The following is a 26,571-nucleotide window of genomic DNA, read 5'->3' as shown; positions in this document are numbered from 1 at the left end:
TTTTTAAACAATGGAGACTGTGGTTCGGTACAAACCAAGGGACACACCCAGAAAGTGACGGAAGTGGGGTTAGAAAGACAACCATACACACACAAAACAGAACTAGGCCTGCTGGATTGACCTGTAACTGCTCAGGAAGAAGAGGCAGGAGGATTGCCATAATCAAGTCCTTCGTAGGCATTTTACACAGACTCTGCCTTCAACTAAAAAAATTAATGGCGGGGCTAGGGGGAGAGCAGGGAGGAGCATAAAGCAGCCATGGTGGCTCACTTCTGTAATTCCACTGGGTCGCTGAGGCTGGGCATCTGCTGTGAATTGGAAGCCAGTTTGGGATAGCTAGTGAGTTCTGGATCAACCTAGGCTTCTGAGTGAGTCCACCACTAGAAATAAAAAGTAATGTCAACCTGTAATCCCACATCTAGAGAGGCTTATAGGCCAGAGGATGCAGAGTTGAAGGTCATCTCCAAACTACTTGAGACCCTGTTTCAAACCTTCCCACATCAACCCCAGAAAAGGTAATGATTGCAGCTCAATAGCAGAACACTTGCTAGAGAAGCAAGCTTTTGATCCTAATCACCAAATAATCCAAGTGTCAGGCAAACCAGTAATTCCAGCCCTCTGGAGGTGTTGGAAGGGAGGATCAGGAAATCCAGGCCATCCTGTGATACATAAAACGCCCCACCCACAACCAAAACAGTAAAGGGAGAAGAGTTTATCCTGTTACTTAAAGGAAGTCCTTCATTCCCAGACAGCTCATGGGCCAGAACTAAAGGCTCTCCACACTCAGTTGGCCTTCACTTTTTTTTTTTTTAATTTTTTTATTTTTTTGGTTTTTCGAGACAGAGTTTCTCTGTATAACCCTGGCTGTCCTGTAACTCACTCTCTAGACCAGGCTGGCCTGGAACTCAGAAATCCACCAGCCTCTGCCTCTGCCTCCCAAGCACTGGGATTAAAGGTACGCCCCACCACTGCCAGCTTGATGTGATTTTTTTGTTGTTGTTTTGTTTTTAAGACCGGCTCTCTCTGTGCAGCCTTGGCTGTCCTGAAAATAGCTCTACAGACCAGGCTGGTCTCAAACTCATAAAACTCCACCTGCCTCTGCCTCCCAAGTACTGGAATTAGAGGCATGTATGCTAGTACCCACCACCACCTGGCAACCATAACTATTTGTAACAGTAAAAATGAAAGTAACTTTAGCTGAGCAGTGGTGGCACACACCTTTAATCTCAGCACTTGGGAGGCAGAGGCAGGTAGATTTCTGAGTTCGAGGCCAACCTGGTCTACACAGTGAGTTCCAGGATAACCAGGGCTACACAGAGAAACCCTGCTCAAAAAAAAAAAAAAAAATTAACATCCATGATGGGTTATACAAGTGCCCCAACCACTGAAATGGTGACACCGCTGATAAAAATCCTCCCTAAAGTGACAATGTCCTTAATTACTTGCTACAACCATGAAGTCACAAGTTCAAATACCAGGAACCACATAAAAGTTGGCTGTACAGCAAGGTATATACTATCTAAGCACTTCTACACAGACAGATGGACCAGCTAGCCTTGTGTAACAGCAAAATAAAATAAACAAGTAAATAAATAATAACAAACCTTGTGGAAGAAGGATTGAAAACCCAAGTCATCTCTTGAGCTTCATATGCATATGGTTGTGTGCACACCACATTCTTATGCATAAATGCACACACATACACACACACCCCTTGTACAAACAATAAATATAAAAATAGAAGCAAAGGCAAGAGTCCTTGAGTCAAATATATTCGGTATACAAATTCACCTAGACACAAAATTATAAGACAGCTGATAGATTACAAACATCTTTATTTTGTCACTATAGTGGAATTCTTTTTAAATAGTGAATTAGAAATAGCTTTGTTTTACAAAAAGGTTTGCAACATGACTTTTCAAAAATATAGTCACTTCATAAACATTTTCAATATGGCAGAAACAAGAACTAGATACCTTTTATTTAATTTATAACACAGAACAGATACGTTTTCAAAGTGCTTCTACAGCCACTGCACCTGTCCTCTCCAGAGCTGAACAGAGTAGCTCTATTCTTCCCCAGGGAGAACAGAGTAGGGGTTATCTTACAAGGATACTGAGTTACCACCCACTGAGTGATTGACTTAACTAGCAGCAGAAACAAACATGAGACTGTTTCTCATGATTCTTCACCTAGCTATAAATAACATATAACCTTGGAGTCTCCATTAAAATAAATATGGGTGTGCTGGGAGGTCGACAGTGAAGAGCAGGCAGTTCCTAAATACTGGTGGCTTACAACATCACCAACTGAAGGAGAACGCATACAGCGTCTTTTGCCAACTGTCTTGCTTTCATAGTTCTGAACTTGAGAGATGAGTCAAGCATTGGGGAGTCACCGGCTGAAGGTCTTTTAAGAAGTGGGAATTTGCAGAAAGCTGTCTGCAAATATGACTGACAGCTGATAACTGTGAAAAACACCAAGGGTGCTGCAGGCTTGCTCTGTCCGTTGTGGAGAACTAAGAACTTTTGGGACAACAGCAACTCTTGGGGTGGTAATCAACATGGGCTCCCTGGAACCACAAAACCATTGAAATTCTTGGGTCACATGCAAGGTGTTCCACTTCATAGCCCTCTGACTAAGAAGTCTCAGAGAGGAGGAGTACTTCCTGGATATGGTGTCTGTGTAAGCTGAGGTCCCCCCTAGCCCCTTCCCTACCACTCAACTCTGATGAAACCATATCTCCCTCTCTTCAGGCTGATGTTTGAGTCGTATGGGTCTCAACAGACCTTGGGCAGCCAAAGACCTCTTCCTTGCCTGGACATTTGTCTATCCAGTGGAGAATAAGGGTCTTCAGCTGTGCTCTGGTCATCAGGGTCCAAAAAGCTCGACGCTGTCCAGTTTCTCTTCTTTATAGAGTAGGATGTTCTCCATCAGTTTTCTTTTGGCTTCATTGATGTCAATTTTCCATGATGTCTCTGTAGCTGATGTTCAACAGAAAATAGAAAAAGAGTAGCTTCAGCAAGTGTTACCATTAAAATTCTTTGAATCAGACTTATTCAGACACTCATGCCAAGTTTGTGAAACGGGCCCAAATACAAGTAGCATGCTATGGCTACTGCCTTTGCAGGGAAGTCTGTGCCCTCCCCCACAGACACTATAACACTCCAGCTCCCCCAACTCCCACCACACGAGGCTCCCATATTCCTCCACAGATATGGGAGAAGTGTGACCATCAACAATGATAGCTGTTTTTATTATGAAATATAATGTGGCGAGGAGGTACCTGGCGGGTCCATGCCAAGGCATCCCCCTGAGAAATTACACCAAGCAAGAGAACTGGTATAAGGGGATTTACTCGGGGGAAGCAGGGAGTGAGGACCTGGAGAAGGCGTAGAGGCAGACGAGTGGACAGGTAGATGGGCAGACAGAGAGATGAAAAGCCAACCGGGCAGAGAAGAGGATGAGCTACAGAGAAGGGGAGGGGCGGACTGTCCAGAAACACATGGTAACAGAGAGAGAGCTGAGTGGTGGGCAATCCTTTTATACACAGCCCGCACTTGAAGCACCTGGCTGCAGCGGCAGGTGAGGACTGTTGCTGAGTCCCTGGGAGGAGCCTGGTGGAATCTCCTGTAAGCTAACATCCTTCCTTTTTTATTACACTAAAAATGAGGAAGTAGGAAAGGGTGATGGTGGGGGGTAGGAGTCAGCCATTGTGCTCTTTTGACTACTTCCTGCTGACGGAGGGCAACGACATAATAGGGCACCCTAAGGAAACAGGGAGGCTGGCCAAGTCATGGAGGGCTGGCTGTTTCACCGCCGCCCAGGCTGTGGGACCATCTGGGAGAAGGAGTGTGTAGGCCCAGTTGAAGCAGTCCAGACAGCAGGACCAGAGCAGCCCTGGGTAGCTGCTCTGGCATGGTTGGGCCATGTGAGAGCTGTCACATGACACTACTTTATGATGCCTGTTGCTTAGATCATAACAGTTTCTAAATTCTCCTTCCCCCGCCCCCAAGGAGTGGGCAGAGCCTAGACTACCAGTGAGTCAAGACCTGGTGACACATTGTTGAAAAGGCCTCAACTTTTATTTCACTAGGAAGCCTGGCATATTTGGACCCAAGAACCGGTGATGAAGGGTGTCTTTAGAAGTGATTGTCAAGGAAGAAGAGGCAGGCAAGAGGGACCACACAAGGTCCTGCTGGGCCCAGAGAAGCCGTTTTTAAGTACAACAGGTATATGCCGTGCAGAGTGTTTTCAGAAGCCACTCTAGAAGGGCATAATACAATCCCAAAATAAATAGACAATGGTTCACGAGAGAGCCCAGGTGAAACTCTGTCTCAAATTATTTAATTTTTCTCCTTTGCTGTGTGTGTGCATGCACACATGTACCTACATGGGCATGTGCATGCATGACAAGGCGTGTTTGTAGAGGTCAGGGCATCAATGTTCTCCTTTTTCCATGTGATAAACTAGGATCATAATCAGGTTGTCAGCCTTTGAAGTCAGCACCTTTACCTGCTGCCCATCTCACCAGTCCTGTAATCCCAGCACCTGGGACATGAAGGCAGGAGAATCAGGAGTTCAAGGTCATTCTCAGCTATATAGGAAGGTCCATATTATTCTAGGCTACATGAGACCATATGATGCCTCAAAATTTGAAATATATATTATTTATATATAAATTATCATATATTATATACACTCTATATTATATGTGTAAATAATACATATTATTATTACATTATATACATAATATACATAATATAATATATAAAATAATACTTTATATATAAATACACACACACACACACACACACAAAACGAGGCCCTGCCTCCAGTCCAACACTGCAAAAATGCATCAAAAAATTAAAATCCAGGGACTGGAAATCTTTCTGCTTAGCAGTTAGGAACATTTGCTGCTTGCTCTTCCAAAGAACTCAGGTTCGATTCCCAGTACCCACATGGTAGCTCACAATCATCTTGCCTCCTCGGATACTGTACATATGTATTGCACAGATATACGTAGAGACAGAACACCCATACACATAAAATCAGATTTTAAACTTTAAAAATAAGTAAAGATCACTCTCTCTGGATCCTGGAAGAAGTAATGAGCCAGAGGCAAGAGCAGAGCACTCTGAGGAAGGCCACCCGGTAGTCCTAGCAAATGGGCTATAGGCGTGACCAGGGCGCAGTATGGAGAGGGAGGTGTGCAAGGCCCAAGAGGCAAGAGCGGTCAGAAATCAATAGTCAGCGGTGAGCTGAACCACCTCTTTATATATCCACTGTGCAGCGAATGGCTGAATTACTAAAGAAAACCGTGAATTAGGAAAAGCGGTGAGGAATGGCCTAAGTTAGGGTCACAGAAGTGAGTCTACACGGCCCCTCCCTCGCCCTTCCAAGCTTACCGTCCTGGGGCGGCTGTGGGCCTGGGCAAGCCTCTGAGGAGGAGTCTGCCTCCTGGCTCCCACTGGTAGATGGCTGTGCTGTTCCATTTCCCATGGAGAGTGGAGAGGAGGCAACCCTTGGGCAGGATGGCACTACCATAGCAGAAGAGCAGACGCTGAGGCTGGAATTGTCCACGTCATCCGTTTCCTCTGGGGTATTGGAAGACGAGCCTGTGCCCTCAGAAACCCTGCTCCAGGGGAGGGACAGCTGCCCTCGGAGCTGCTCCTCCACCCCAGCCATGGAGACTCTTGCCTTGGAGGAGGGGACAGACAAGTGGCTGGTCAGGTGCGGCCTTAAAGCTGGAGGGGCTCTATCTAGCAGGTACAAGCACACATGGCGAACTCAGCCCCTCCCCCAGCAGAGCAATCACTGCAGACAGATTTTGCCCTTTTACACCGTTTTCCTCCCTCTTGCTAAAAACCATTACATTCCTAATGTAATGCTTGCCCTCAAGGTCTCTTCCCTTATTTGGTCACTGACTCATTCCTGAGACAAAAACACCAAAGTCCAACAATCAAAATTCATTTTTTTGGCTAATATGTTCAGTCAGGATTTACCACCTCACCCTAGCAGATCTCACACACACACACACACACAACCCCACATGCACCCCTTAAAACCTCCACTCCTGCAGAAACACCCTCTCTTGCTTCTCCTGTCTGCCGTTTTTTCTTGCTGCTTCTGCTGCTGCTACTGCTGCTGCTGCTGCTGCTGCTGCTGCCACCCAAGCCTTCCCACCCCTCACCCTCTGCTTGCTCCTCTGGGGAAATCTCATTTGTGCTGAGTACTCGGTCTGGGAACATCTTGTGCCCATACCTGTCCTTTCAAAAGCCGAAGACCAGTACTTACTTGGTCTCCTGGGAGTTATCATCAAATGTCTGCTGCAGTCAAAGGAATAGCTAGCAGCACCCTGCCTTAAAGAGATCTGAACTGAGGCCAGAGATGACCGTGTGAGCCTCCCCCGCCCCCACTTAATCACTGCACCCCAATCTTCTGATGGCAACAACTGGCCGGGTGTGGGCAAGTGTCTGCATGTATCTCTAAGACCTGAGACTGCAGAGCCTTGGGTGTGTTTGCTCGGCACACATGGAGCTATATAGAGGCCTTCCTTCTCTTTTGCCAGGCCCTGAGCTCACTCTGTAGCTCAAGCCAGTGGCCTTAAGCAACTGTTTCAGCTGCGGTGTTAGCATCCCAAGTATCCGGCCAGCACTACTGCTCGTCGAACAGACTGCTCACTCCTAATCAGAACATTTCATTTCCTCAGTGCCTTGCAAAAAAGTTCAGTGTCTAGGCTGGTGAGACAGCACAGTAGGTCAATGCACTCGCTGCCAAGACTGACAATCTGAGTTCAATCCCCAGGCCCCATATGATAGAAGGAGGAGTTGTTTTTTGACCTTAACATCTGTGTCATAGCATATGTACACATACACATATATGCATGCAAGTATATATACACACACATTCTATATTCTACTTCTAAATTTAATTTCTTTCTTTCTTTCTTTCTTCTTCTTCTTTTTTTTTTTGTTTTTTGTTTTTTGGGTTTTTGTTGTTGTTGTTTTTCAAGACAGGGTTTCTCTGTGTAGCCCTGGCTGTCCTGGAACTCACTCTGTAGACTAGACTGGCCTCGAACTCAGAAATCCACCTGCCTCTGCCTCCTAAGTGCTGAGATTAAAGGCATGCGCCATCACTGCCCGGAATCTATCTATCTATCTTTTTTTCTTTCTTTCTTTCTTTTTGGTATAACTAAAATGTCCCCTTTAGAATACATGGCAAATGGCTCATCCTTCAAGACCTGGTTCAAATATCAAGTATCCAGATAAATGTCCAATTAGATGCCCACGAAGCACTTGCCATGCTAAAGATTATAGTCCTAGGTAGTCCTGTGTAATGCATGGGATATGCAAAACCTAATGTGTGCATCTCTCTGTCATGGTTTTAAAAGGAAGGAAGATGGGACTGGAGGGCTGGCTCAGAGGTGATGAGTCCTTGCTGCTCCTGCAGAAGACCTGAGTTCAGCTCCCAGAACCCAGAGCAGATGGCTCACAAATACCTGTAACTTCAGCTCCAGGAACCCAACACATTCTTCTGGCTTTCTTTGACATCCAAATACACAGAAAACGCACAGCACCCATGCGTGTGGGTTCACTCACACACCGTCTTTAAAAACAGGTGGAGGGAGAGAAATTAAACAGATAGCTCATCGGTTAAAAGCACTGGCTGCTTCTCTAGTCGACCAAGGTTCAATTCCCAGCACCCACATGCCAGCTCACAACTGTCAGTAACGCCAGGGGATCTGACGCCCTCTGCTGGCCTACACAGCACCATGCACAAAAAAAAAGATACACAGTCATACATGCAGGCAAGACACTCACACATGAACACAATAAAATAATCAATTAAAGGAAGAGAAACTGTAAGAGTGTGGCCTCTTTTTTTAACCCCCTTTCTCTAGGTGGAAAGCAGATGCAACGGACTGAGCAATAAACTAAGCACGAGTTACCACCTTGAAGTCTGAAAAGGAAGCTTTTCAGCCAGCATGGTTAGACACTGCAGCCTTGGTTACCTGCACCTAACCATGCTGGCTGAAATTGGTGTATTTTTTTTTTGCTTAAATTGGTGTATTTTGCCATCTCCCCATTACGGTTCCTTTACCCAAGCCCTAGCTGATCCATCGAACCATTGATGGAATGAATAACTGAAGGTCTGAATGAAGGTGAGTGGTTGGGGGAGGCTGGGGGCTGGTCGGGGGAGGGGGGGGACACCGCCTGCTTAGAACACATCTGATTGTATCTGCTTGTGTATTGCTCTTCTGAAATCCTTAGTGACCTGGAAAATCCTACTGGGCCCTTGGAGCCCTCTAACTCTGGGCTTAGTTCCCTGCCAGGCTAGACGTAGAGAGTCCTGTCCTGCATCATCCCGGTGCCTACCACACACACACAACTCTCATGCAAAGACCAGGAACTCCAGGACAGCAGGACAGGAATGGCTTGCTTAGATGGTATGCTCCTCTGTAGTTAGAGAGAGGACTTCAGGCATTCATCACAGCTCAGCTTAAGACCACAATGTGGGCCACTCCCAGCCATTCTCTCCAAAAGGGTGGAGGAAATTCCACAGGGCAGGTACAGACCAGGAGAGAAAGCAGGCCAAGGGAAGGCAGGAAGAGATGGGCTCCCACAAGAGGCTCTGGCCAAATACCCACCCTCAGGGTCCCCCATGACCCACACAGCAACCCTCATTTCCAGGTTCCATTCTGTCCTCCCTGCAGCCCAGCCTCTACCCTCAGGGTCCTGCATGACTCACACAACAACCCTAAGTGCTACAGTGGCCCCAGGAGGTTTGACTGTGGACAATCACGGCTAACCGTGGCTTCTTGCATCACCAGCATGTAAGGCTTCCTAGGTAAGGCAGGTAGCAGGCAGTAGAGAGCTCACCTCCTCCACACTGGCGTGGCGCCTCTGCAGGCAGACACCCACAGCAGAGGCCCAGGCTTCCTCGCAGGCCTCAGGCAGCGGCCCTGCCCGCCTCTCCACATGCTTCTGGCAGACCTCTTTCACCACAGCCTTCCCCATGCCTGTCTTCCTGGAGTGCACCGAGGAAGTGCTGTGGGGAGTCTCACTGAGAAGCAAATCCTTCTGTGGGAGGAGAGTGAGGAAGTCCAGGTGAGATGCTGGGTGTGGCAAGACGTCTAAAAGGCGCGGACAAGTTCAGCACCCAAGCACTGGAGGATGCACAGGAATTCCCTAGGACATCACAGCTCATCTGTGGTGTCTTAACCTGTCTGTCCCAATTCAGTGACTCCATCAGAAAATGGAAACATAAAATGCCTATTCCTGAATATAATACAAATACAAATCCAATAATGGACCCACAGCACAAAATAGGACACCAGACGGAAAAATATGCAATAGCCCACTTCCAATAAATGTCTTCCATTTGTAAAATATACACACAGCAAATACTACTAACTATCAATCTCATGGCACTTAATCACAGGCCTAACTTATAATTTAGTCTCTCTTAAAGATTTTCATTTTTATTTATTTGTAGGTATGTATGTGTGTCTGTGTGTGGGTATGCACGTGTGAGTACAGACACCCTCAGAAGAGGGAGTCAGATCTTCTGGAGCTGGAGTTACAGGATCCAGGCAGTAAGCCACTGGATCTGGGTTCTGAGAACCAAATTCATGTCCTCTGCAAGAGCGGTAGATGAATTATTAATTTCTGAGCCATCTCTCCAGCCCCAATTTAATCTTATTTTTTTAGGATTTATTTTTATTTATTTGTGTGTGTGTGTGTGTGTAACCGTGTGTTTGTCATGTGTGTGAGTATCTGCAGAAGCAAAAAGACAGAATCAGATCCCCTGCAGTCAGAGTCACAGAAGGTTGTGAGCCGCCTGACATGAGTGCTGGGATCTGAACTCAGGTCCTCTACAAGTGCCTGCCAGTGCCCTTAAGGGCAAAGTCATCCAAAGACAGCCTCCTGAATGGCTCTTATTAACATGCATGGCCTTTCTGTTTCTGCCAATGCTGCAGTGCCTGCGACAAATCTCTCAGTGAAAGGGGACAAAAAGCAGCAGGTCCTGAGGGTCCCTGACGGCGCCCACATGGCGGAAAGGAAATGGGAGTCACAGGCACTACCGACTGCAAACAGCTTCTCCAAGAGAATCAAAATGAAGGGGGACAAGTGGGGACCTAGGTGGAGGCGTTGTAAGCATCAACAGGGACAAAGCAGGATCACAGCAGAGTCAGAGGGGCCTCTCTGATGAGGGTATTTGAAATGTCTTCCCAAGAAATAAGCAAAAAGGAAAAGAAACAAAACAAAAGGCGTGACATTGCTGCTCAGGACCAACATTGAAGACTGCCAGGAAGTACGCTACCTCCAACAGAAGCAGGAGGAAGAGCCAGGAGAGAGAAGGTAAGCTCGGGTATCAGGTCAAGGCTGTAACTCAGTTGGTATTCTGCTTCTACAGCAGGCGCAAAGCTAGGTAGACAGAGAACGGTGGTACGGTGGCACGTGCCTTCAATCCTAACACTTAGGAAGTAGAGGCAGGAGAATCACGAGTTCAAAATCAATCCCTATATTTGTTGTGTCAAATTGCTGTATACTTACTTGGTTTTAGTGTGTATATATCACTGCTACATAGCTATGTACATATAAATATGTACCTGCTTATAATTACGTATTATGAGACACATGGCATTTTAAAGCTGGTTGTGTCGACACACGCCGCCTGTAACCTCCCCCTCCCCCAGAACTCTACAGAGATTGAGGAAGAGGTCTGTAAATTCAAGGCTAGCCTGAGTTACACAGTGAGGCTTGGATTTACCACCTAAAATGCATCCCTAGCTAGTCTCTGTCCCTTGGTCCACTCTAGTCACCCACTCAGCCACCCTTTCCTCTACAAGGCCTTCTCCATCCTCCAAACACAACTGGAAATGAAATGATTGCTAATGACATTCTCCTGTATTCACAGACCAATGCCTGCCCAGCAGTCACCAGAGAGGCATCATCCAGCAACTGATGGGATCAGATGCCTAACACAGGCTGAGCCAGGGGACCCCACAGAAGAGGGGGAGGGAGTGTCGTAGGAGCCAGAGGAGGCTGTGAAAATACGGTCCACAGAAACAACTAAGCAGGGCTCATAGGGGCTTACTAAGACTGAAGCAACAATCACGGACCCTACATGGGTCTGAGCTGGGTCCTCTGCATATACCTTTTGCCTGTGTAGCTCGGAGTTCTTGAGGGTCTCCTAACAGTGAGAGTGAGGGATATCTCTGACTCTCGTGCCTACCTCTGGGACCCTTTTCCTCCTACTAGGTTACCTCACCCAGCCTTGATACTGCAGCTTGTGTCTTGTCTTATTAAATCATGTTATGGTCTTGTTCGGTTGATATCCCTGGGAGGCCTGCTGGGATTTTTTTGTTTTGTTTTCTTTTTCCAAGGGAAATTGAGGAGGGGTGATTCTGAAGAAGAGGGGGATGGGACTGGAAGGAATAGGGAAGGGGCACTACAGTTGGGGATGCAATGCAAAAGAAGAATTAAAAACAATTAAAAAAAATAAAAACTAGGCAGGTATGGTGTCATAGGCCTTTGGCTCCTGCTCACAGGAGGCTAAGGCAGGAGGATTTCTTGTTTGAGCCTAGGAGTTCAAGGCTAGCTGGGCAATATCAGTTTATCTCAGAGGAAGAAATAAAAATGTAAGCCCCACTGTGCCTCTGTTTCCCCAGCCAGTGGGTAGGTGGTTTCAGGTTCTGGGAACACAACATGCCTGATGCCATCAGGGATTCAATACCTGGAAGTAAAGACAGCTAAGGCTGGCATGGTGCACACTGGGTCTCTGTAAGCATGGACTTTTAACTATTTATCTTTGGGGAAACTCAACTGAGGTTGAGGAAGGGGAAATCAGCATGTAACAGTTGAAGCACGTGTGGTTTGTGCAGAGAGAGACAAGTCACCCCAAGGATCCAGAGGCAGTTCCCAGAGCCCCACCCTTGCGACCCTCTAGGGAAGAGATTTCTTATCTGTAGCCTGCATTGAGAGAAGCTGCTACTAGCGTGTGGGGAGTTTGACTCTATTGTCAGGGCTGTGTCCAGGCTAGGACAAAGCGTTCTTGACAGAAGCATCAACCACAAACCAGGCATGGCTCAAGAGCCAACTCCCTGGACCCAGGAAATTTGAAGGAAAATTAGAAGCACTTGTGAGTGAAACCACGGGACAAAACGGCAAGCGGTCTGCGTGGGACAAATCACCCACTTGATTAGCACATGCAAGGATTCACCAAAGAAAAGGAAGGCAGGCTGAGACAGAGGAAGAAGCTCACTTGGAGGGCTGCAGCTGACTGTGTGGCACAAATCTGTAATCCCAGAACTCAAAGGAAGGCTGAGGCAGGAGGATGACCAAGAATTCAAAGCCAGCCTGGACTATAATGTAAGACCAACCCCCCCCCCCACACACACACACACGCTCCAAAAAAAGAAAAGAAAGAAAAGAAGAAGAAAACCAAGGCGAGAACGAGGCTTAGCAGTTGCACACACGCAGGGGCAGTGTCAGCCGCCATACTTCTAAAGCAGCTGTATGGGAAGATGTGGCAGCTCCAGACTGAGGCCTCAGAACTTTGCATGTGGTGGGCAAGGCCCTCCCTGCCCACATGAACCTGTGCCCAAGGATACCAGCCAACCAACCAGAAGTGACTAGATCTCTTACCAGGTAAACTGGACTGCGGTCCTTGTCCATCGCAGGGATGCCAGTGAAGACCTCGGCTAATACCTGGATAGGAGCAAACACAGAGTTGGCATGATCGACACACTGTCAGCAAAAGATTTGGACAATGACAAAGGCTTCGTCTTTTCTTGTTGAGGATTTTCCATGTCTAATACATTAGGGCAGTGGAAGGCCTGTGAGTGGATAGGAAAAGGGAGGAGGAGCTAGGAGGAGGAGGACGTCACAGGAGGAGAAAGGAGAGGAACTGAGATGGCTTTGGACATGGACCTGTGTGGCATTTACTAGTCACAAATAGCTAAGTTTTTATAAGGTTAGAAATATTGGGATAAAGCTTTATCATTATCAATTGGCTCTGAAATTACTGTATTGGCATCTTGTAAATTGTGATTTTAAATATACATAAATCTAATTGGCTAACTAATTAAATATTAAGAGTTATGCTTTAAAAAAAAAAGAATCAGCAGGGCAGTGGTGGCGCATACCTTTAATCCCAGCACTTGGGAGGCAGAGGCAGGCGGATTTCTGAGTTCCAGGCCAGCCTGGTCTACAGAGTGAGTTCCAGGACAGTCAGGGCTACACAGAGAAACCCTGTCTTGAAAAAAGCCAAAGAAAAAAAGAGTTATGCTTCTACTGGTGGTGAGCTAGCAGACCGTGGGATGTGTGGGTGTTGTGTGGAAGCAAGATAAACTTGAGGGACCAGAGAGTTAGCCAAGGGGACACTGGGAAGTGGGCAGGCCGGCAGATCACAGGACGTTCATGGGTCCATTGGCAGGCTAGCAGGAGCCCTGGGACTGGTGTGAGGTCTGCAGATCGCCACTGCCTTGCTGGCACCAGCTCAGGAACATTCCAGAGGTCTTTTTTTTTATTCCTCTTCCCCCTCCCCTCCTGCCCCCCCCCCCCCCGCAACATTTTCTGATATTATTATTGTTAATATCATTACATTTATGTGTGTGTGTGTGTGTGTGTGTTGGTATTCACATGACACAGCACTTATGTAGAGGTCAGAGGGCAACTCGTAGGAACTGGGCTGGAGCTCTCCTTCCACTGTGTGGGTTCCAGGGATCGAACTCAGGTTGTCAGGGTTGGCAGCAAGCGCCTTTATCCACGGAGCCATCTTGACAGCCCCTTTTCTTGTTTTTAAGACACGGTCTTTTGAAGTTACTCTGTAGCTGAGGGTGGCCTCGAGTTCCTGATTCTCTTGCCTCACCACCAGGATTTTTTCCCCCTACTTCACTCATTCACAGAGGAACACAGCCCGGAGCCAATGACCTAGGTGGGACACTGTGAAATGTACCTGCTCGAAGAGCAGGCCTGCCTTTCTCGGGATTCATGGCAGTGTAAAGATGTAGGAGCGAGCCAGGTAGCGGTTGTGTACACCTTAAATTCTAGAACTCAGGAGGCAGAGACAGGTGGATCTCTATGCTTTCGAGGCCAGTCTGGTCTATAGAGCGAGTTCTAGGGTAGTCAAGGCTACCCAAAGAAACTCTGTCTCAAAAAAACAAACAGAAACAAACAAAACAAAACAAAAAAACCACAGAAGTGGGAGACAGACACAGAAGCCTGGGTCCCCAGTGCCACTCGGCACAGGAAGTGAGCCTCAGGACTGGGAAATGAAACCTGGACTGGAGTCTGCATGTGTCACGTGGGATGGCGTAGCTATGCTACAGGATAAACAGCAATCGTGTGGAGTCTCTCCCACACACCCCTGCCACAAGTTAGAGCAGTTAGCCACAGGTTAGGCACTGAGGTGACCCTGCTCTTAGGGTAACAGGGAGCATGCTGGCAGTGGCCAGGAGGGGGCAGCACAGAGCACACCACAGCCAGTTGAAAAGGGGCGGCCAGCAAGGTCCTTGCAGGAAGGGAGAAAGAGAGGAAAATAAATCAGGAGATAGACCTGATAGTCTCTTCTGTCTCAGCCATGTGAATCTAGAAGGAACAAGCCTCTGACAAGGGTCACTGAGAGGGCATAAAAAAACTGAGACACAGCAGGCAAGATGAGGCACTGGCATGCAGGCCAGATACTTGAGTTCAATCCCACAAGGTGGCTGGAGAAAGGTAACAACTCCAGATAGTTATTCTCTGACCGCCACATGCAGTATGGCATGTGCACACCTGCACACACACACACATGCACGTACGTGCACATATGTATACACACATAGGCACAAACATGCGCGCACACACACACTAATACTACAATACCCATGTTTAAAATTTATTTATTTATTTACTTACTTACTTATTTGAGACAAGTCTCTCTACAGAGCCCTGACTGCCCTGGAACTCTCTTCGTAGACTAAGCTGGCCTTGAACCCACAGAGATCACCTGCCTCTGCCTCCTGAGTATTGACATTAAAGGCGTGTGCCACCACATCCAGCCCCTACTCTATAAGCACCACTAACACCCCACTTTCCAGAAGGCAAAACTGAGGCCCAAGCATGAGGTGGGCAGGTGTTACATGACAGAAGTGCCTATACTGCACTAGGCCATACTGCCTGGTGGTTAGAGGATCTGCCCTATTGGCCTGTTTTGACTTGTTTTAATTTTTGTTTTGTTTTATTCTGTTGTTTGTTTTGAGAGCTAGTCTTTCTAAATTGCCTAGGTTCCCCAGGAACTCCCTCTGCCTCCCACTGGTTCTCTAAGTAGGGCTGCTTAGCCTCACTGGAGCACTCACTGGAACTTTGGGGGTGGAGTGGGGGGATGGGAACCAGCAGAGTGGCCAGCCAGGGGCAGAAGGAAACTGAGTGTGGTACACAGAGGTCCAGTTGAGGGCAGAAGGTGGCCGGGTGTACAGAGCCATATTGGGGCAGTCATGCACATGGTTTGAATTTGACTTTGGTCAAGGACAACCCCAGGCTTCGGGCAGGAACCTGCCATTAGGACATAATAGGGAAGAAGGTTAAAGCAGGAATTTTTATCCTTGAGTGGAGTGCTAAGTGTGTACTTAAGTTAACTCAAGGTTAACTTCTCCCAGATAGCCAGGATCCAGCTCCACCTAGGGTGGAGTGCTCGTAGTAAAGGTTAAGTTCATTGTTCCTCCAGGTCTAGGAATTCCTGAATTAAGCAGGTGACCCACCCAGCTGGCTGGAGCAGTCAAGACGAGGACCTCCAAGAGAAGCTAGACAATTTCCAACGGAACTCAGCCCAGAGTCTGGGGGGGAAGGGTTTGCCCAAACTGTTAAAAGGTCTGGTGCCATTAAAGTTTCCGGCTTTGATCTGTGAATATTGTCTTGGCCATTTTTCTTTTCGCCCCTTCCCTATCCATCCCTCAGCTTCTGTTCCAGAAACCCACTTCGTAATAGCTGCAGGCAGCTATGGAATCCAACAGCCCGGTGAGGGCTTCAGAGGCAGATGTGGTCACAGAGAGGAAGAGCAGAGTTTAAGATGGAGAGGAGGGCGGATGCAAAGCCCTGAGCGCACAGTTTGAGTTCGTCTGCAGGCAGCAAGCTGTGCTTCTCACGTTGTCGCATTTCCCAACGCTGAGGAACACCGCGTCAGACAGACACAGCAAGAAAACAAGGCTCTGCTGTCAAGTGGGGATGGGGAGGATTGAGTAACCTTCTCTGGTGGGCTCACGACAACCAGGTCGGAGGGTCAGCACCCTATTAAGTCTGTAATGAAAAGCCCGCTTGGCTTCACTGGACAGTATCTTCTAAACCGATTGCTCCTTGCTCCTCTCAGTCCTTTTAACACATCAGTCGTGCAGACATCAACAGGAGTCAGCGTGTCCTAAAGATGAACTGAGCAGACTAGCAGGCTCAGACCAACAACGCTTTTCAGTACGCCCTGAGCACCGGGCCCCTGGTCCTGAGACAGGGAGTGTGCAGGAGAAGTGGATGGTCACTGACGGGAGAATGATGACAAGCAGGACAGAGAAATGGATAGGTGGCAGGCCAACAGTGTGGACAGGAGTCAGGAAGTCGAGAGATAACATCTGCAGCTCACAGAACCACCAACCATATACAGTTTCCGGATATACCTGTTTACCAATTTTTAAGAGTTTCTGAGACAAGGTCAAGTTGACCTAGAACTCACTATGTAGCCCAAGCTATCCTGAACTAAAAGCAATCAATCTTCATGCCTTGACTTTCCAAGTGCTGGGATTACAGACATGTACCCCCCCCCCATGCCCAGTTATGTAAACCTTTTTTAACCATGAAAATCACTTGTAACTTTGAAGCCATACAAAATAGACCGTGGAAGCTAGGCCTGGGGGCACGCAGCTACAGTTCCAGTACTCAAAAGGCTGAGGCAGGATTATAGTTGGTGGCTAGGCTGGACCACAGGTACCCAGTGACACTTCATCACAAAAATGTGGAAAGAACAACTCAGTGGTAGAACACATGTCTAGTATGTCTGAGGACCAGGGTATTATCTACAGCACCAAAAATGGGGGGTGGGGGTGGAGGAAATTGAAGCAAACTAGAGACATAAGTCTGTCAGTGAATAGTCACCTTGTGAACCTAAGGACTTGAGCTCAGATCCTGAGATCCCATAAAAAAGGGCAGGCGTTATGGGTATGTGCTTGTAATCCGGAGAGACAGAGACAGGAGGATCCTTGGGGTTCACTGGTCACAGTCTAGCCTAACTGGTGAGCTTCAGGCCAATGAGAGAGCCTATCCCAAAGGAGGTCGATACTACCTAAGCATGTCGCCTCAACTACCCCCCCAACGCACACCCCACACATATTGCACACCCCAAAACTAAGAGCAAGTGACATAAATGATTTTAAAAGCTGCCTCTGTCTCGGATCTGGCCTGTAGGCCACAGTCCAGCGGCCTCTGCTACAGCTCTAGGCAGGCCCTGTGCTGACAGACAGATAGCCCACACCTGTGCTGACAGACAGACAGACTGTGGGCAGAAAAGGAAACGCTTACAATTCCACAGCTGAAGATGTCCACTTGCTTGGTCAGCTGTCCCACCCGGATGAAGTTTTCAGGCAGATATGCAGCCGAGGCCTGGAACAGGTGAGTCTTCATCACGGTGTATTTGGTCTTTTTATTGTTGGGACACGGGTGAGCTCCTGGATGAGCCAGCTTGGGGTTAAGATGCTGGTCCAGCAAAACGTTGGCACTGTGGGAAAGCAAGTGAAGAGAACCTTTGAATTCTGGGAAGAAAAGGTTGCCATGGAGACACATTGGCCAAACAATTTAGCATTGGGCAACGTCAGCCCTGCTAATGGTGGAGGGGAAGTGGTCACAGAAGACACTCATCGTGAAGCAGCCAGTCATACACGGACAGGGCCTTGGAAACCTACTCACTCCATTAAATGGAAACGGAATTGAAAATTAGCCTAGTTGCCCCAGGAGTATTCAGGAGATGCAGACTTCCACTCCCCACAGATGCTAGCTCTGGCCAGCAGGTCAAGCCCACTGCTCAGACTGGCCTAGACTCTTCCAAAACTGTTCCCACAACAAGCTCCGGCCTCACCCGGGCAAATCCAAACACTGGTGTCCTTTATAACTCGGTTTGCTCGGGTTGTAGGGAAGGGGAACATTTTTTAACCTTTTAAAAGGAGAAGTGAAAACATACTTCGATCTAGTCATAACTGGAGGGAGTTAACTCAGAGAGCGAATTCCTGAGGGGAGGAGGTAGGAACCAAAAGCCAGGCAGGCTTCATGTCTAGGACTAGCCTTAGCAGTATTTCGTTCTCTTGCATGTGTCTGTGGGGAGGACGCATGCAAGTCACCTCTTGCCAGGCGAGCTCAGTGGAAAGTTTTGCAGCACTTGGCCCTCTCCGTCCATCATTTAGATCCAAGGGAGCAAACTTAGACCATCTGGATTGACAGAAAGCCTTCTTTACCCCCTGAGCCATCTCACTGGCCCACCAAGCAGTAGTGGTTGAAAAAGAAGCTACCAGGTGGCCTATAATCGCCAGCACTCAGGAAACTGAGGGCTGCTGGAAATTTGAGGCCAGTGTAGGCCACACAGTGAGCTTCAGGTCAGCCTGGCCTACACTGGTAAGTTAGAGGTCTGTTCTGCTCTACAGCAAGACTTTGTCTCAATAAACCAAAGGGGAAAAAAAAAGGTTAAAATTCTTTTTATAATAGCCAGCAACTCCAGTATTTACTATTAGTATCTGAGTGAGTGGGAGCAGGCCGCTTCAGTGCAGGTGAAGAAATAACAACAAACTGTGAAACCTTGCAACATGGGGAGGTGACTCCCCGATCAAAGAAGTGGGGAAGCACAGGAGGAACTGGGAGCCATGAAACCATCCAGTCTTAGGGGTGAGGATTTGTGTGGGAGGAAAGCAAGACACTGAAAATGAGTCAGAGTGCAGCTTGAGGGCAGCGCACGGCCAGCATGTTGGTGCAATCCCATGTAAGTCAGGAGAGGAAAGAGGAGAGGCTGTGAGTTGGCATGTACCGCAGGAGGGAACCTCGAGCGACCGCAAGACCCATGGCCGTGGAGCTGGTCCCGCTGAATGCCTTGGGCTCTTGGAATCCCTCCCACGAGGCCAGTTCTCTTTCTCTTTGAAATCTGACACTAAGATGATGGGGAGAGGAAGCCTCCCTGACAAGACACAGCCATCACTAACAGACAGGTAAGGTGGGTGCTGAGGAAAAGTTTAAACGGGGAGCTCAGCTCCCAGATGGAGTGCAGGCTGGCTCACTCCAGAGCAGATGGTCAAATGTTTAGGGTGCTGTGGCCTGCAGGGAAACTAACCCAGAAAGGTCACAGACCAAGTGAGAGACAGCTTCACATACTGGGCGCGAGCAGAGAGCACACCTCAGAAATACTGGATTTTGAGAACCTGAAGAGAGAGTTCAGGTCCCCAAGGGAGGGGAGGTAGAGGAAAAGAGGGGGTAGGGAGTGGAGAGACAGACAGACAGACAGACAGACAAACGGACCAGAAGCTAGCCTCGTTCTCAAAGCCAGGCCTGGGTATCAGGCCCAGCTCATCCTGTCCCCTCACCTCTTTTTTTTTTTTAAAGATCATTTTTATTTTATGTATTCCCCGTTGCTCTCTTCAGACACACCACTTCAGACCCCATTGCAGATGGCTGTGAGTCACCATGTGGTTGCTGGAAACTGAACTCGGGACCTCTGGAAGAGCAGATGTGCTCTTAACCGCTGAGCCATCTCTCCGGCCTGCCCTCTCACCTCTTAACGTTGCTGTGTATGATGTCCAGGCTGTGCAGGTGTTCCACAGCCAGAAGAAGCCCTGAGCAGATGCTGGCCCGCTGCGGCCAGGGCAGCGTGTCTGAGTCGCCCTAAGAGAAGGAGAAGGAATAAAAAGGGTCACTCCTGAACCACTCTAAAGTCTTATAGCCCGTTCTTGGACTCCTCTAAATCCATCCTTGGTCGCAGGGCTCAGTCAGTGTGATCTACTACCTTGAGATGCTATTATTTGTATCAAACAGAGCTACTCGACAGTCCAAGATCAGACACACATGTACTGCGTGACTTTTTTTTTTTTTTTGTCAGTTTAGGCATCATGTTTATTATTAAAGGGAGGCATGGAAATTATTTACAGGATGAAATAGTTCAGAACGTCAGTGGAATGGGCAGCTTCATGTGACACCATTTCAACAGTGATTTCAGTCGACATAGTTTCCAAGGATGTCACTATCTCTAAATAAGAAATAATCCTTGTCGCCTAGAACTGCTTTGGTGCCTCCATATTCTGGGAGAAGAACAGCTGCGACCGTTGCTTGCAATACTTTTCCTTGAGACTTTTCTGGAAGCATAAAGCTACCTTTGGTTACTGTTTCGGCGGCACTCCTTTCAACCAACACTCTGTCAAAGAGCGGAAGAAACTTCCTAAAAGCTTATCCAGCCATGACTCGTGCCACCGCTGCAGCTCTGGACTCTGCCTGCCCTGTGTGACTTTGGGAAGATGCTTGAAGCCTCTCAGCTTCTGTTTCCTTAGGTATAAAATGGACTTGTGGGGCTGGGGGTTGGCTTGGTGGTGGGGCACTTACTTGCCCTGTTTGTGTAAAGCCCTAGATTTGATCTTAGCACTGTGAAGATGAGAAGGAGGGCAGCTGGGGCTGGAGTTGAGTTAAACTGTCTGCTACTATCCGGGTCCTACACTTTATTCCCCAGCACTGCACAGACCAGGCATGGTAGCACATGTTTGTACTCATAGCACTCAGGAAGTAAAGACAGGAGGGCCAGAGCCTCAAGGTCACTGTCTGCCATAGAACAAAGCAAGCTTGAGGCTAACCTGTCTACTTCCCCCATACACACCAAAAAAAAATTCATCATAAATAAAAATAAAATGAAATAAAGGATACATTGATTAATACATTGTATCAAATTAATTAATACATTGTATTAAAGCTTTTATGAGCTTTCAAAAAGGTTTGCAGCCCGGTGGTGGGTGGTGGTGGTGGTGGTGGTGGTGGTGGTGACAGTGGTGGCAGCAGTAATCCTAGCACTCTGGGAGGCAGAGGCAGGTGGATTTCTGAGTTCAAGGCCAGCCTGGTCTACAGAGTGAGTTCCAGGACAGCCAGGGCTACACAGAGAAACCCTGTCTCGAAAAATTCAAATCCCACCCCACCCCACCCCCACCCCCCGCCAAAAAGTTTGCACTCTTTGAAGTCCTTAATTTAATCCCTAGGCAAGAGCTATCTGTTCCGTCCTGTGACCACAGCCACTGGCTTACCTGAGCCCAGAGTCTGTCCTGCAGAGAGCCATTTGCCATGTAGGGATAGATGAGGCTGTGGAACTGTCTTCCAGTGCAGAAACCCAGCAGAGGTAGGACGTTGGGGTGGCAGCATCTGAACCCAGCACAAGTGTAGAGTCAAGCATCAAAGAGCAAGAGCCAAGGGTAGACCCTCCCTTCCAAGCTCAGACCACCTCCCAGATGGTCCCCGCTGGCCCCACCCTATTTCCCTGCTGTGCAGTCCGGCACCATCCCCAACCCACTTCTAGAAACAGGCTGAAGGATGAAGAACCTGCTAGAGGCCACCACACATGCCTCAGGGTCAGTCAGAGGGGACTCCCACTGTCTGAGTCACCTTTCTCCTCTTGGCTTTCCTCATGATTCTGGCCACATCTCATGTTCCACATGTGAACCGTCCACATGTCTACCTGGGAAAGGACTCTTCTCTTCTGCCTCCCAGAAACCTCTTGCCTCACGAATCACCACGCACTGTTACACACAATTTTCCATCCCCTTCTTGAGGTCACAGCCCAGGCTACCTCACAACTACAACCCAGGCAACTACAGATGGCCTCGTGCTGCCTACCCGTGGCCTACTTCACACCTGTCTCATTCACTAGCCATTTGCATGACTGTCCGTACTGCATGCATGGTGAGGCAGGAGCTACCTGGCTTCAAGTGAGCACTCCCTCTAACCTGGCATAGCCTGGGCTATTAATAAATGGAGGAGTGAACCCCGAGCCTATGAGAGCACAGAGCTGAAGCAAGGGCACAAACTACATGCCTGGTCTCCATTAAATGAGCATCTACACGGTGACACTCATGCGTGTTATTTCCTATGGAGAAGGCACTCAGAAATAACAAACTAGCTAGGTTTGGTGACAAAGCCAGGACATGTCTCAGTCCCCAACTGTCCTCTTCTCTCCCAAGCCCCTCTCAGCTCTGGGGTGGGAAGCCTTTCGTGTGCAGCCTCCTGCCTCAGCATCTCAAGGGGTGACAAGAGCCTGCCTCCCAGCAGTGAACAGATTGGAGGGTAACTTCAGAAGGCTTTATTTCTTTACACCTGTAGTCTTTGGGGGGCAGAAGGTCGGGGAGTGGCTGGGACTGGAACCCAGGGCCTTATCCATGCTTGGCTACATCTCCATCCTCACAGCCGGCTTTTAGAATAAAGAGTGAGTTAGAAAACACGTGTTCTCCACAGACTGTAGCCTATAGCAAGTGCGTGTGCTCTGCCCAGAAGGAGCCATAGGCACTGGGAACACTGGAAAACACAGCCGCATACCATCAAACTTTATTTTATGCCATCTTGCCTTCATGGACCATGAGCTATCCTTCTTTAGATTTATTTCAACATCTTAAAAATATAATAAAAACCGGGCCAACTGTAGTGGCACACACCTTTAATCCAGCACTTAGCAGGCAGAAGCAGATGGATCTCTGTGAGTTTGAGGCCAGCCTGGTCTACATAGAGAGTTTCAAGCCAACCAGGCTACATAGCAAAACCTAGTCTCAAAAAATAAAATAAGCCAAGTGTAGTGGCTCACACCTTTAATCCCAGCTCTAGGAAAGCAGAGGCAGATGGATCTCTGTAAGTTTAAGGCCAGCCTGGTTGGTCTACAGGGCAAGCTCCAGGACAGGCAGGGATACACAGAGAAACCTTGTCTCAAAAATAAAATAAAATAAACTATTCTTCAATATTGGGCTATATAAACACACACAGAGGCAGGTGTAGTTCTGTGGGTGTCTAGTGTTGAGATGGCCTTGCCACCAGACCACCAGTCTGTTTGCCTGCTTCAAAATGGGATAGGAAAGATCCCTTTCTTCATATATGGATGGAGGAGCTGGAAAGAGCCAAGGTTTCTTGAGAATTCCAATTTTTGTTACATAAGAAGAGCACAGACCCTGGATCCAGTCCATGAAGACTCACACTCTGGCCCTGCCACTTGCTAGCAACACTGAGCCTCTCTGGGCCCCAACTTATACACCTATACAACTGTGTGTGGCCCTGGGATCTATGTGGCAACATTCTGGTGACGCTGGAATGAGCTTGTGTATGTTATGACCTGAGCATGTGCCCCAGAGTTTGTGTGTTGGAAACTGAACCCCCAGATTTATAGTCAGAAGTATTTGGAGGCAGGGTACTTAGGAGTAATTAGGGTTAGGTGAGGTCATGGGCTAGGGCTGTACAAGAGGAAAGACCCCCAGTCTCACTGTGTGATGCCCGCTGCTGTAGTACCAGGCTACATGCAGACTCAATGGATGTCCTCTGACTTCCCAGCCCCTAAAACCACAACATAAACAAACATGCTTTAAAAACTGCCCTCTCTGTGACACACCATGACAGCAACAGAAAACGGCCCAGAACAATAATGGCGATGCTAACTGCTTGCCTTGCACACAGGAAGTACTGCCTGCCGTCACCATGAGGCCAGGGGCTCTCTGCACAGGAAACTTACCTGAGGCAGAGCTGCATCTCCGCCTGTAGGAATCTGTCCATGGACCCTGGACTCGAGCCGGCCACCTGTGGGAAAATACACATCTCCTGAAGACCCACCCAGCCTCAGCCCCAGGCTTCCCGGCTCGCTCCCTGCAGACACCCTCTCCTCACCTCCCTGAGTTTCTTGAAGGCAAAGGCCACACCGTTCCTTTGTCCCAGGTAGATATCGGCAAAGGTCCCCTCGCTGATTCGGTGGCTTTGGTCAAAGTCCTCAGTTGCTTGGGTGACATCTGCTTCACTCCAGGAAAGTCTGTCTTCAGGCAAACTCAAAAGCTTTTCCTGCTTGGGGATGGACGTGGAAATGCTGCAGCACTGGGGATTTAGAGAGAAGAGTGGGTGATGACCACGAACGCTGGCCGTCCCTGTCCCCCAGGGGTCCCTGAAATGCCAAGGGGCTTTCCCTTCTTTGTTACAAGTGGTATCAAAGTCCAAATAATCATAGTTCTCTAAGCAGGGCTTTGGAGATGGCACGTACAGAAGACTATACTCAGAAGTCCAGTTTCTATAACTCTCCTTCCATGCACAGGCGCACAGAAATCGACATTTTTGAAGTTGCATAAACCCTTATTAAATCGTTCTAGGAAATAGTTCTAGGAAGCTATTCTCGGAAAAAAAACAGGCAATTAAAGATGAATGTGTCTCCTTCCAGTTAGACCCACTAGGATTGGCTTATCGAAATGAGAATGGGGACGGCAAGATGGCTCACTAGGTAAAGGCTCTCGAGAACCCTGGCAACCGAGTTCAATCCCCAGGTCATTCATAATAAATTCCTGAAAGTTGTCCTCTAATTTCACACATGTGCTACAGCACACATGTGCCCTCACATATATATACATACATACATACAAAATAAATAAATGTAGAATAACAATTAAAGATTATGTAAAAAAATAAAATAAATGGGTTTTTTTTTTTTTTTGGATTTGGTTTTTTCGAGACAGGATTTCTCTGTATAGCCCTGACTGTCCTGGAACTCACTCTGTAGACCAGGCTGGCCTTGAACTCAGAAATCCGCCTGCCTCTGCCTCCCAGAGTGCTGGGATTACAGGTGTGTGCCACCACCGCCCAGCAATGTTTTTTTTTTAATTTATTTATTACATATAAATATACTGTAGCTGTCTTCAGACATCAGATCTCATCATGTATGGTTGTGAGCCACCATGTGGTTGCTGGGATTTGAACTCAGGACCTTCAGAAGAACAGTCAGTGCTCTTAACCGCTGAGCCATCTCTCCAGCCCAAAAACAAATGTTAATAGAAACTTTTTTATAAATATTTTTTTAAAGATTTGAATGCTCTAGCTGCACTTACACCTTTGAACCAGAAGAGGGCATAAGACCGCATTCTAAATGGCGGTGAGCCACCAGGTAAGTTGCTAGAAGTCAGGACCTCTGGAAGAACAGCCAGTGTTCTTAACTGCTGAGCCATCTCTCCAGGCCCTGAAGCTTTTTTTTTTTTTTTTTTTTTTTGGAGACAGTTTCCCTGTGTGCCCCTGGCTGGCCTGGCGCACACACTGTAGACCAGGCTGACCTCAACCTGCCTGCCTGTCCTCTGACTGCTGGCCCTAAAGGTCGTTAATGATTCAACCATCCCTGAACATGATTATGTTACAGAAGATATTTATTAACTAGCCCACGAGCTGCTCCTTTCTCCCCCAGGGACAAGCTCAAACCCTCAACTTCTCAAGAACGTAAAAACTTTTGATATCTTTAAAACACAAAATCACACACACACACACAAAAAAAACCAAAACCAGGGTTTTACTATGTCACTCTGGTTGGTCTCGAACTCATTGTGTACACCACACTAGCCTCTAACTCATCCAGAACTGCCCACCTCTGCCTCCCAAGTGCTGGGATTAAAGGCAGGGACCACCACTCCTGGCTTTATCCTTTCAAATTAGAAGAAAAGGCTGGGCATGCTCGTACATGCCCATGACCACAGCATGTGGGACTCAAAGGTCAGAGGATTCACAAATTCAAATCCAAACTGAGCTACGTACTGAGATCTTGTCTCAGTTGATGGAGTGCTCACCTGACCTGCACAGGCCTTAAGTTCCACCCTTAGCTCATATAAACTGAGTGAGTTGACACATGCCCGGTATACAAGAATTTGGGAGGTGGGGCCAGTAGTTCAAGGTTATCTTCAGTTACACAGCAAGTTTGAAGTCAGCCTGGGCTACATGGAACCCTGTCTCAAAAAGAGTAAAAAGCTATTTCTTCCCACCCCCACTCCTCACCCCTTGCCTGGGGTAGGACCCAGGACTGTACCACTGAGCTGTACCTCAAACTGATGCTTTCGTTTCTAACCCAGTGTGAATTATAGTCAGCTGATTACCAATATAGGCACAACAGTGTCTGGGAGCATTAGGAAGTGAGGGTGAAAGTTCCCACAGGAGTAAAGTCAAAGAACATTCTGGAACCCAAGTCAAAGTGCAGGACCACTCTGACTGTTGCTCATCTTTGACAAGAAAGTGGGGAGGGCGGGGCAGTTCCTGTAACTGCCCACGTAGGTGGTACTAGCTCTGGTCTTGCTTACACGGGGCCATTGAAAACAAAGGTCCTACTGGGCTTCATGGTGAAGGCTCCCAGCTGTTCCTCTAGAGGCTGAGACATGGGGATAATGAGTTCAAAGCCTGTCTGTGACCCTTAGTAAAAGTTTGCCCAGAAACAAAACAAGCTGGGCAGTGGTGGCGCAGGCCTTTAATCTCAGCACTTGGGAGACAGAGGCAGGTGGATTTTTGAGTTCAAGGCCAGCCTGGTCTACAGAGTGAGTTCCAGGACAGCCAGGGC

General features: G+C 48.0%; 1 protein-coding gene and 1 pseudogene across 1 annotated transcript in view; both read right to left on the bottom strand.

The window, feature by feature from the left end:
• Positions 1-1,815: 1,815 nt before the first annotated feature.
• Irak2 (interleukin 1 receptor associated kinase 2) overlaps positions 1,816-26,571 on the bottom strand; it is a 57,762-nt gene continuing 33,006 nt past the window's right edge. Inside the window, exons 5-13 of the mRNA XM_052174564.1 lie at positions 23,892-24,092; positions 23,740-23,804; positions 21,284-21,398; positions 19,777-19,886; positions 17,550-17,745; positions 12,654-12,716; positions 8,883-9,083; positions 5,409-5,700; positions 1,816-2,984 (exon numbers count right to left, since the gene is read on the bottom strand). Coding sequence (XP_052030524.1) covers positions 2,872-2,984; positions 5,409-5,700; positions 8,883-9,083; positions 12,654-12,716; positions 17,550-17,745; positions 19,777-19,886; positions 21,284-21,398; positions 23,740-23,804; positions 23,892-24,092 — 1,356 coding nt within the window. The 3' untranslated portion in view covers positions 1,816-2,871. The remainder of the gene's footprint in view (positions 2,985-5,408; positions 5,701-8,882; positions 9,084-12,653; positions 12,717-17,549; positions 17,746-19,776; positions 19,887-21,283; positions 21,399-23,739; positions 23,805-23,891; positions 24,093-26,571) is intronic.
• Positions 20,100-20,456, bottom strand: LOC127679056 (10 kDa heat shock protein, mitochondrial-like; annotated as a pseudogene).

Source organism: Apodemus sylvaticus, chromosome 2, assembly GCF_947179515.1.
Source record: "Apodemus sylvaticus chromosome 2, mApoSyl1.1, whole genome shotgun sequence".
NCBI lineage: Eukaryota > Metazoa > Chordata > Mammalia > Rodentia > Muridae > Apodemus > Apodemus sylvaticus.
This window is presented reverse-complemented; position numbering and strand designations above follow the sequence as displayed.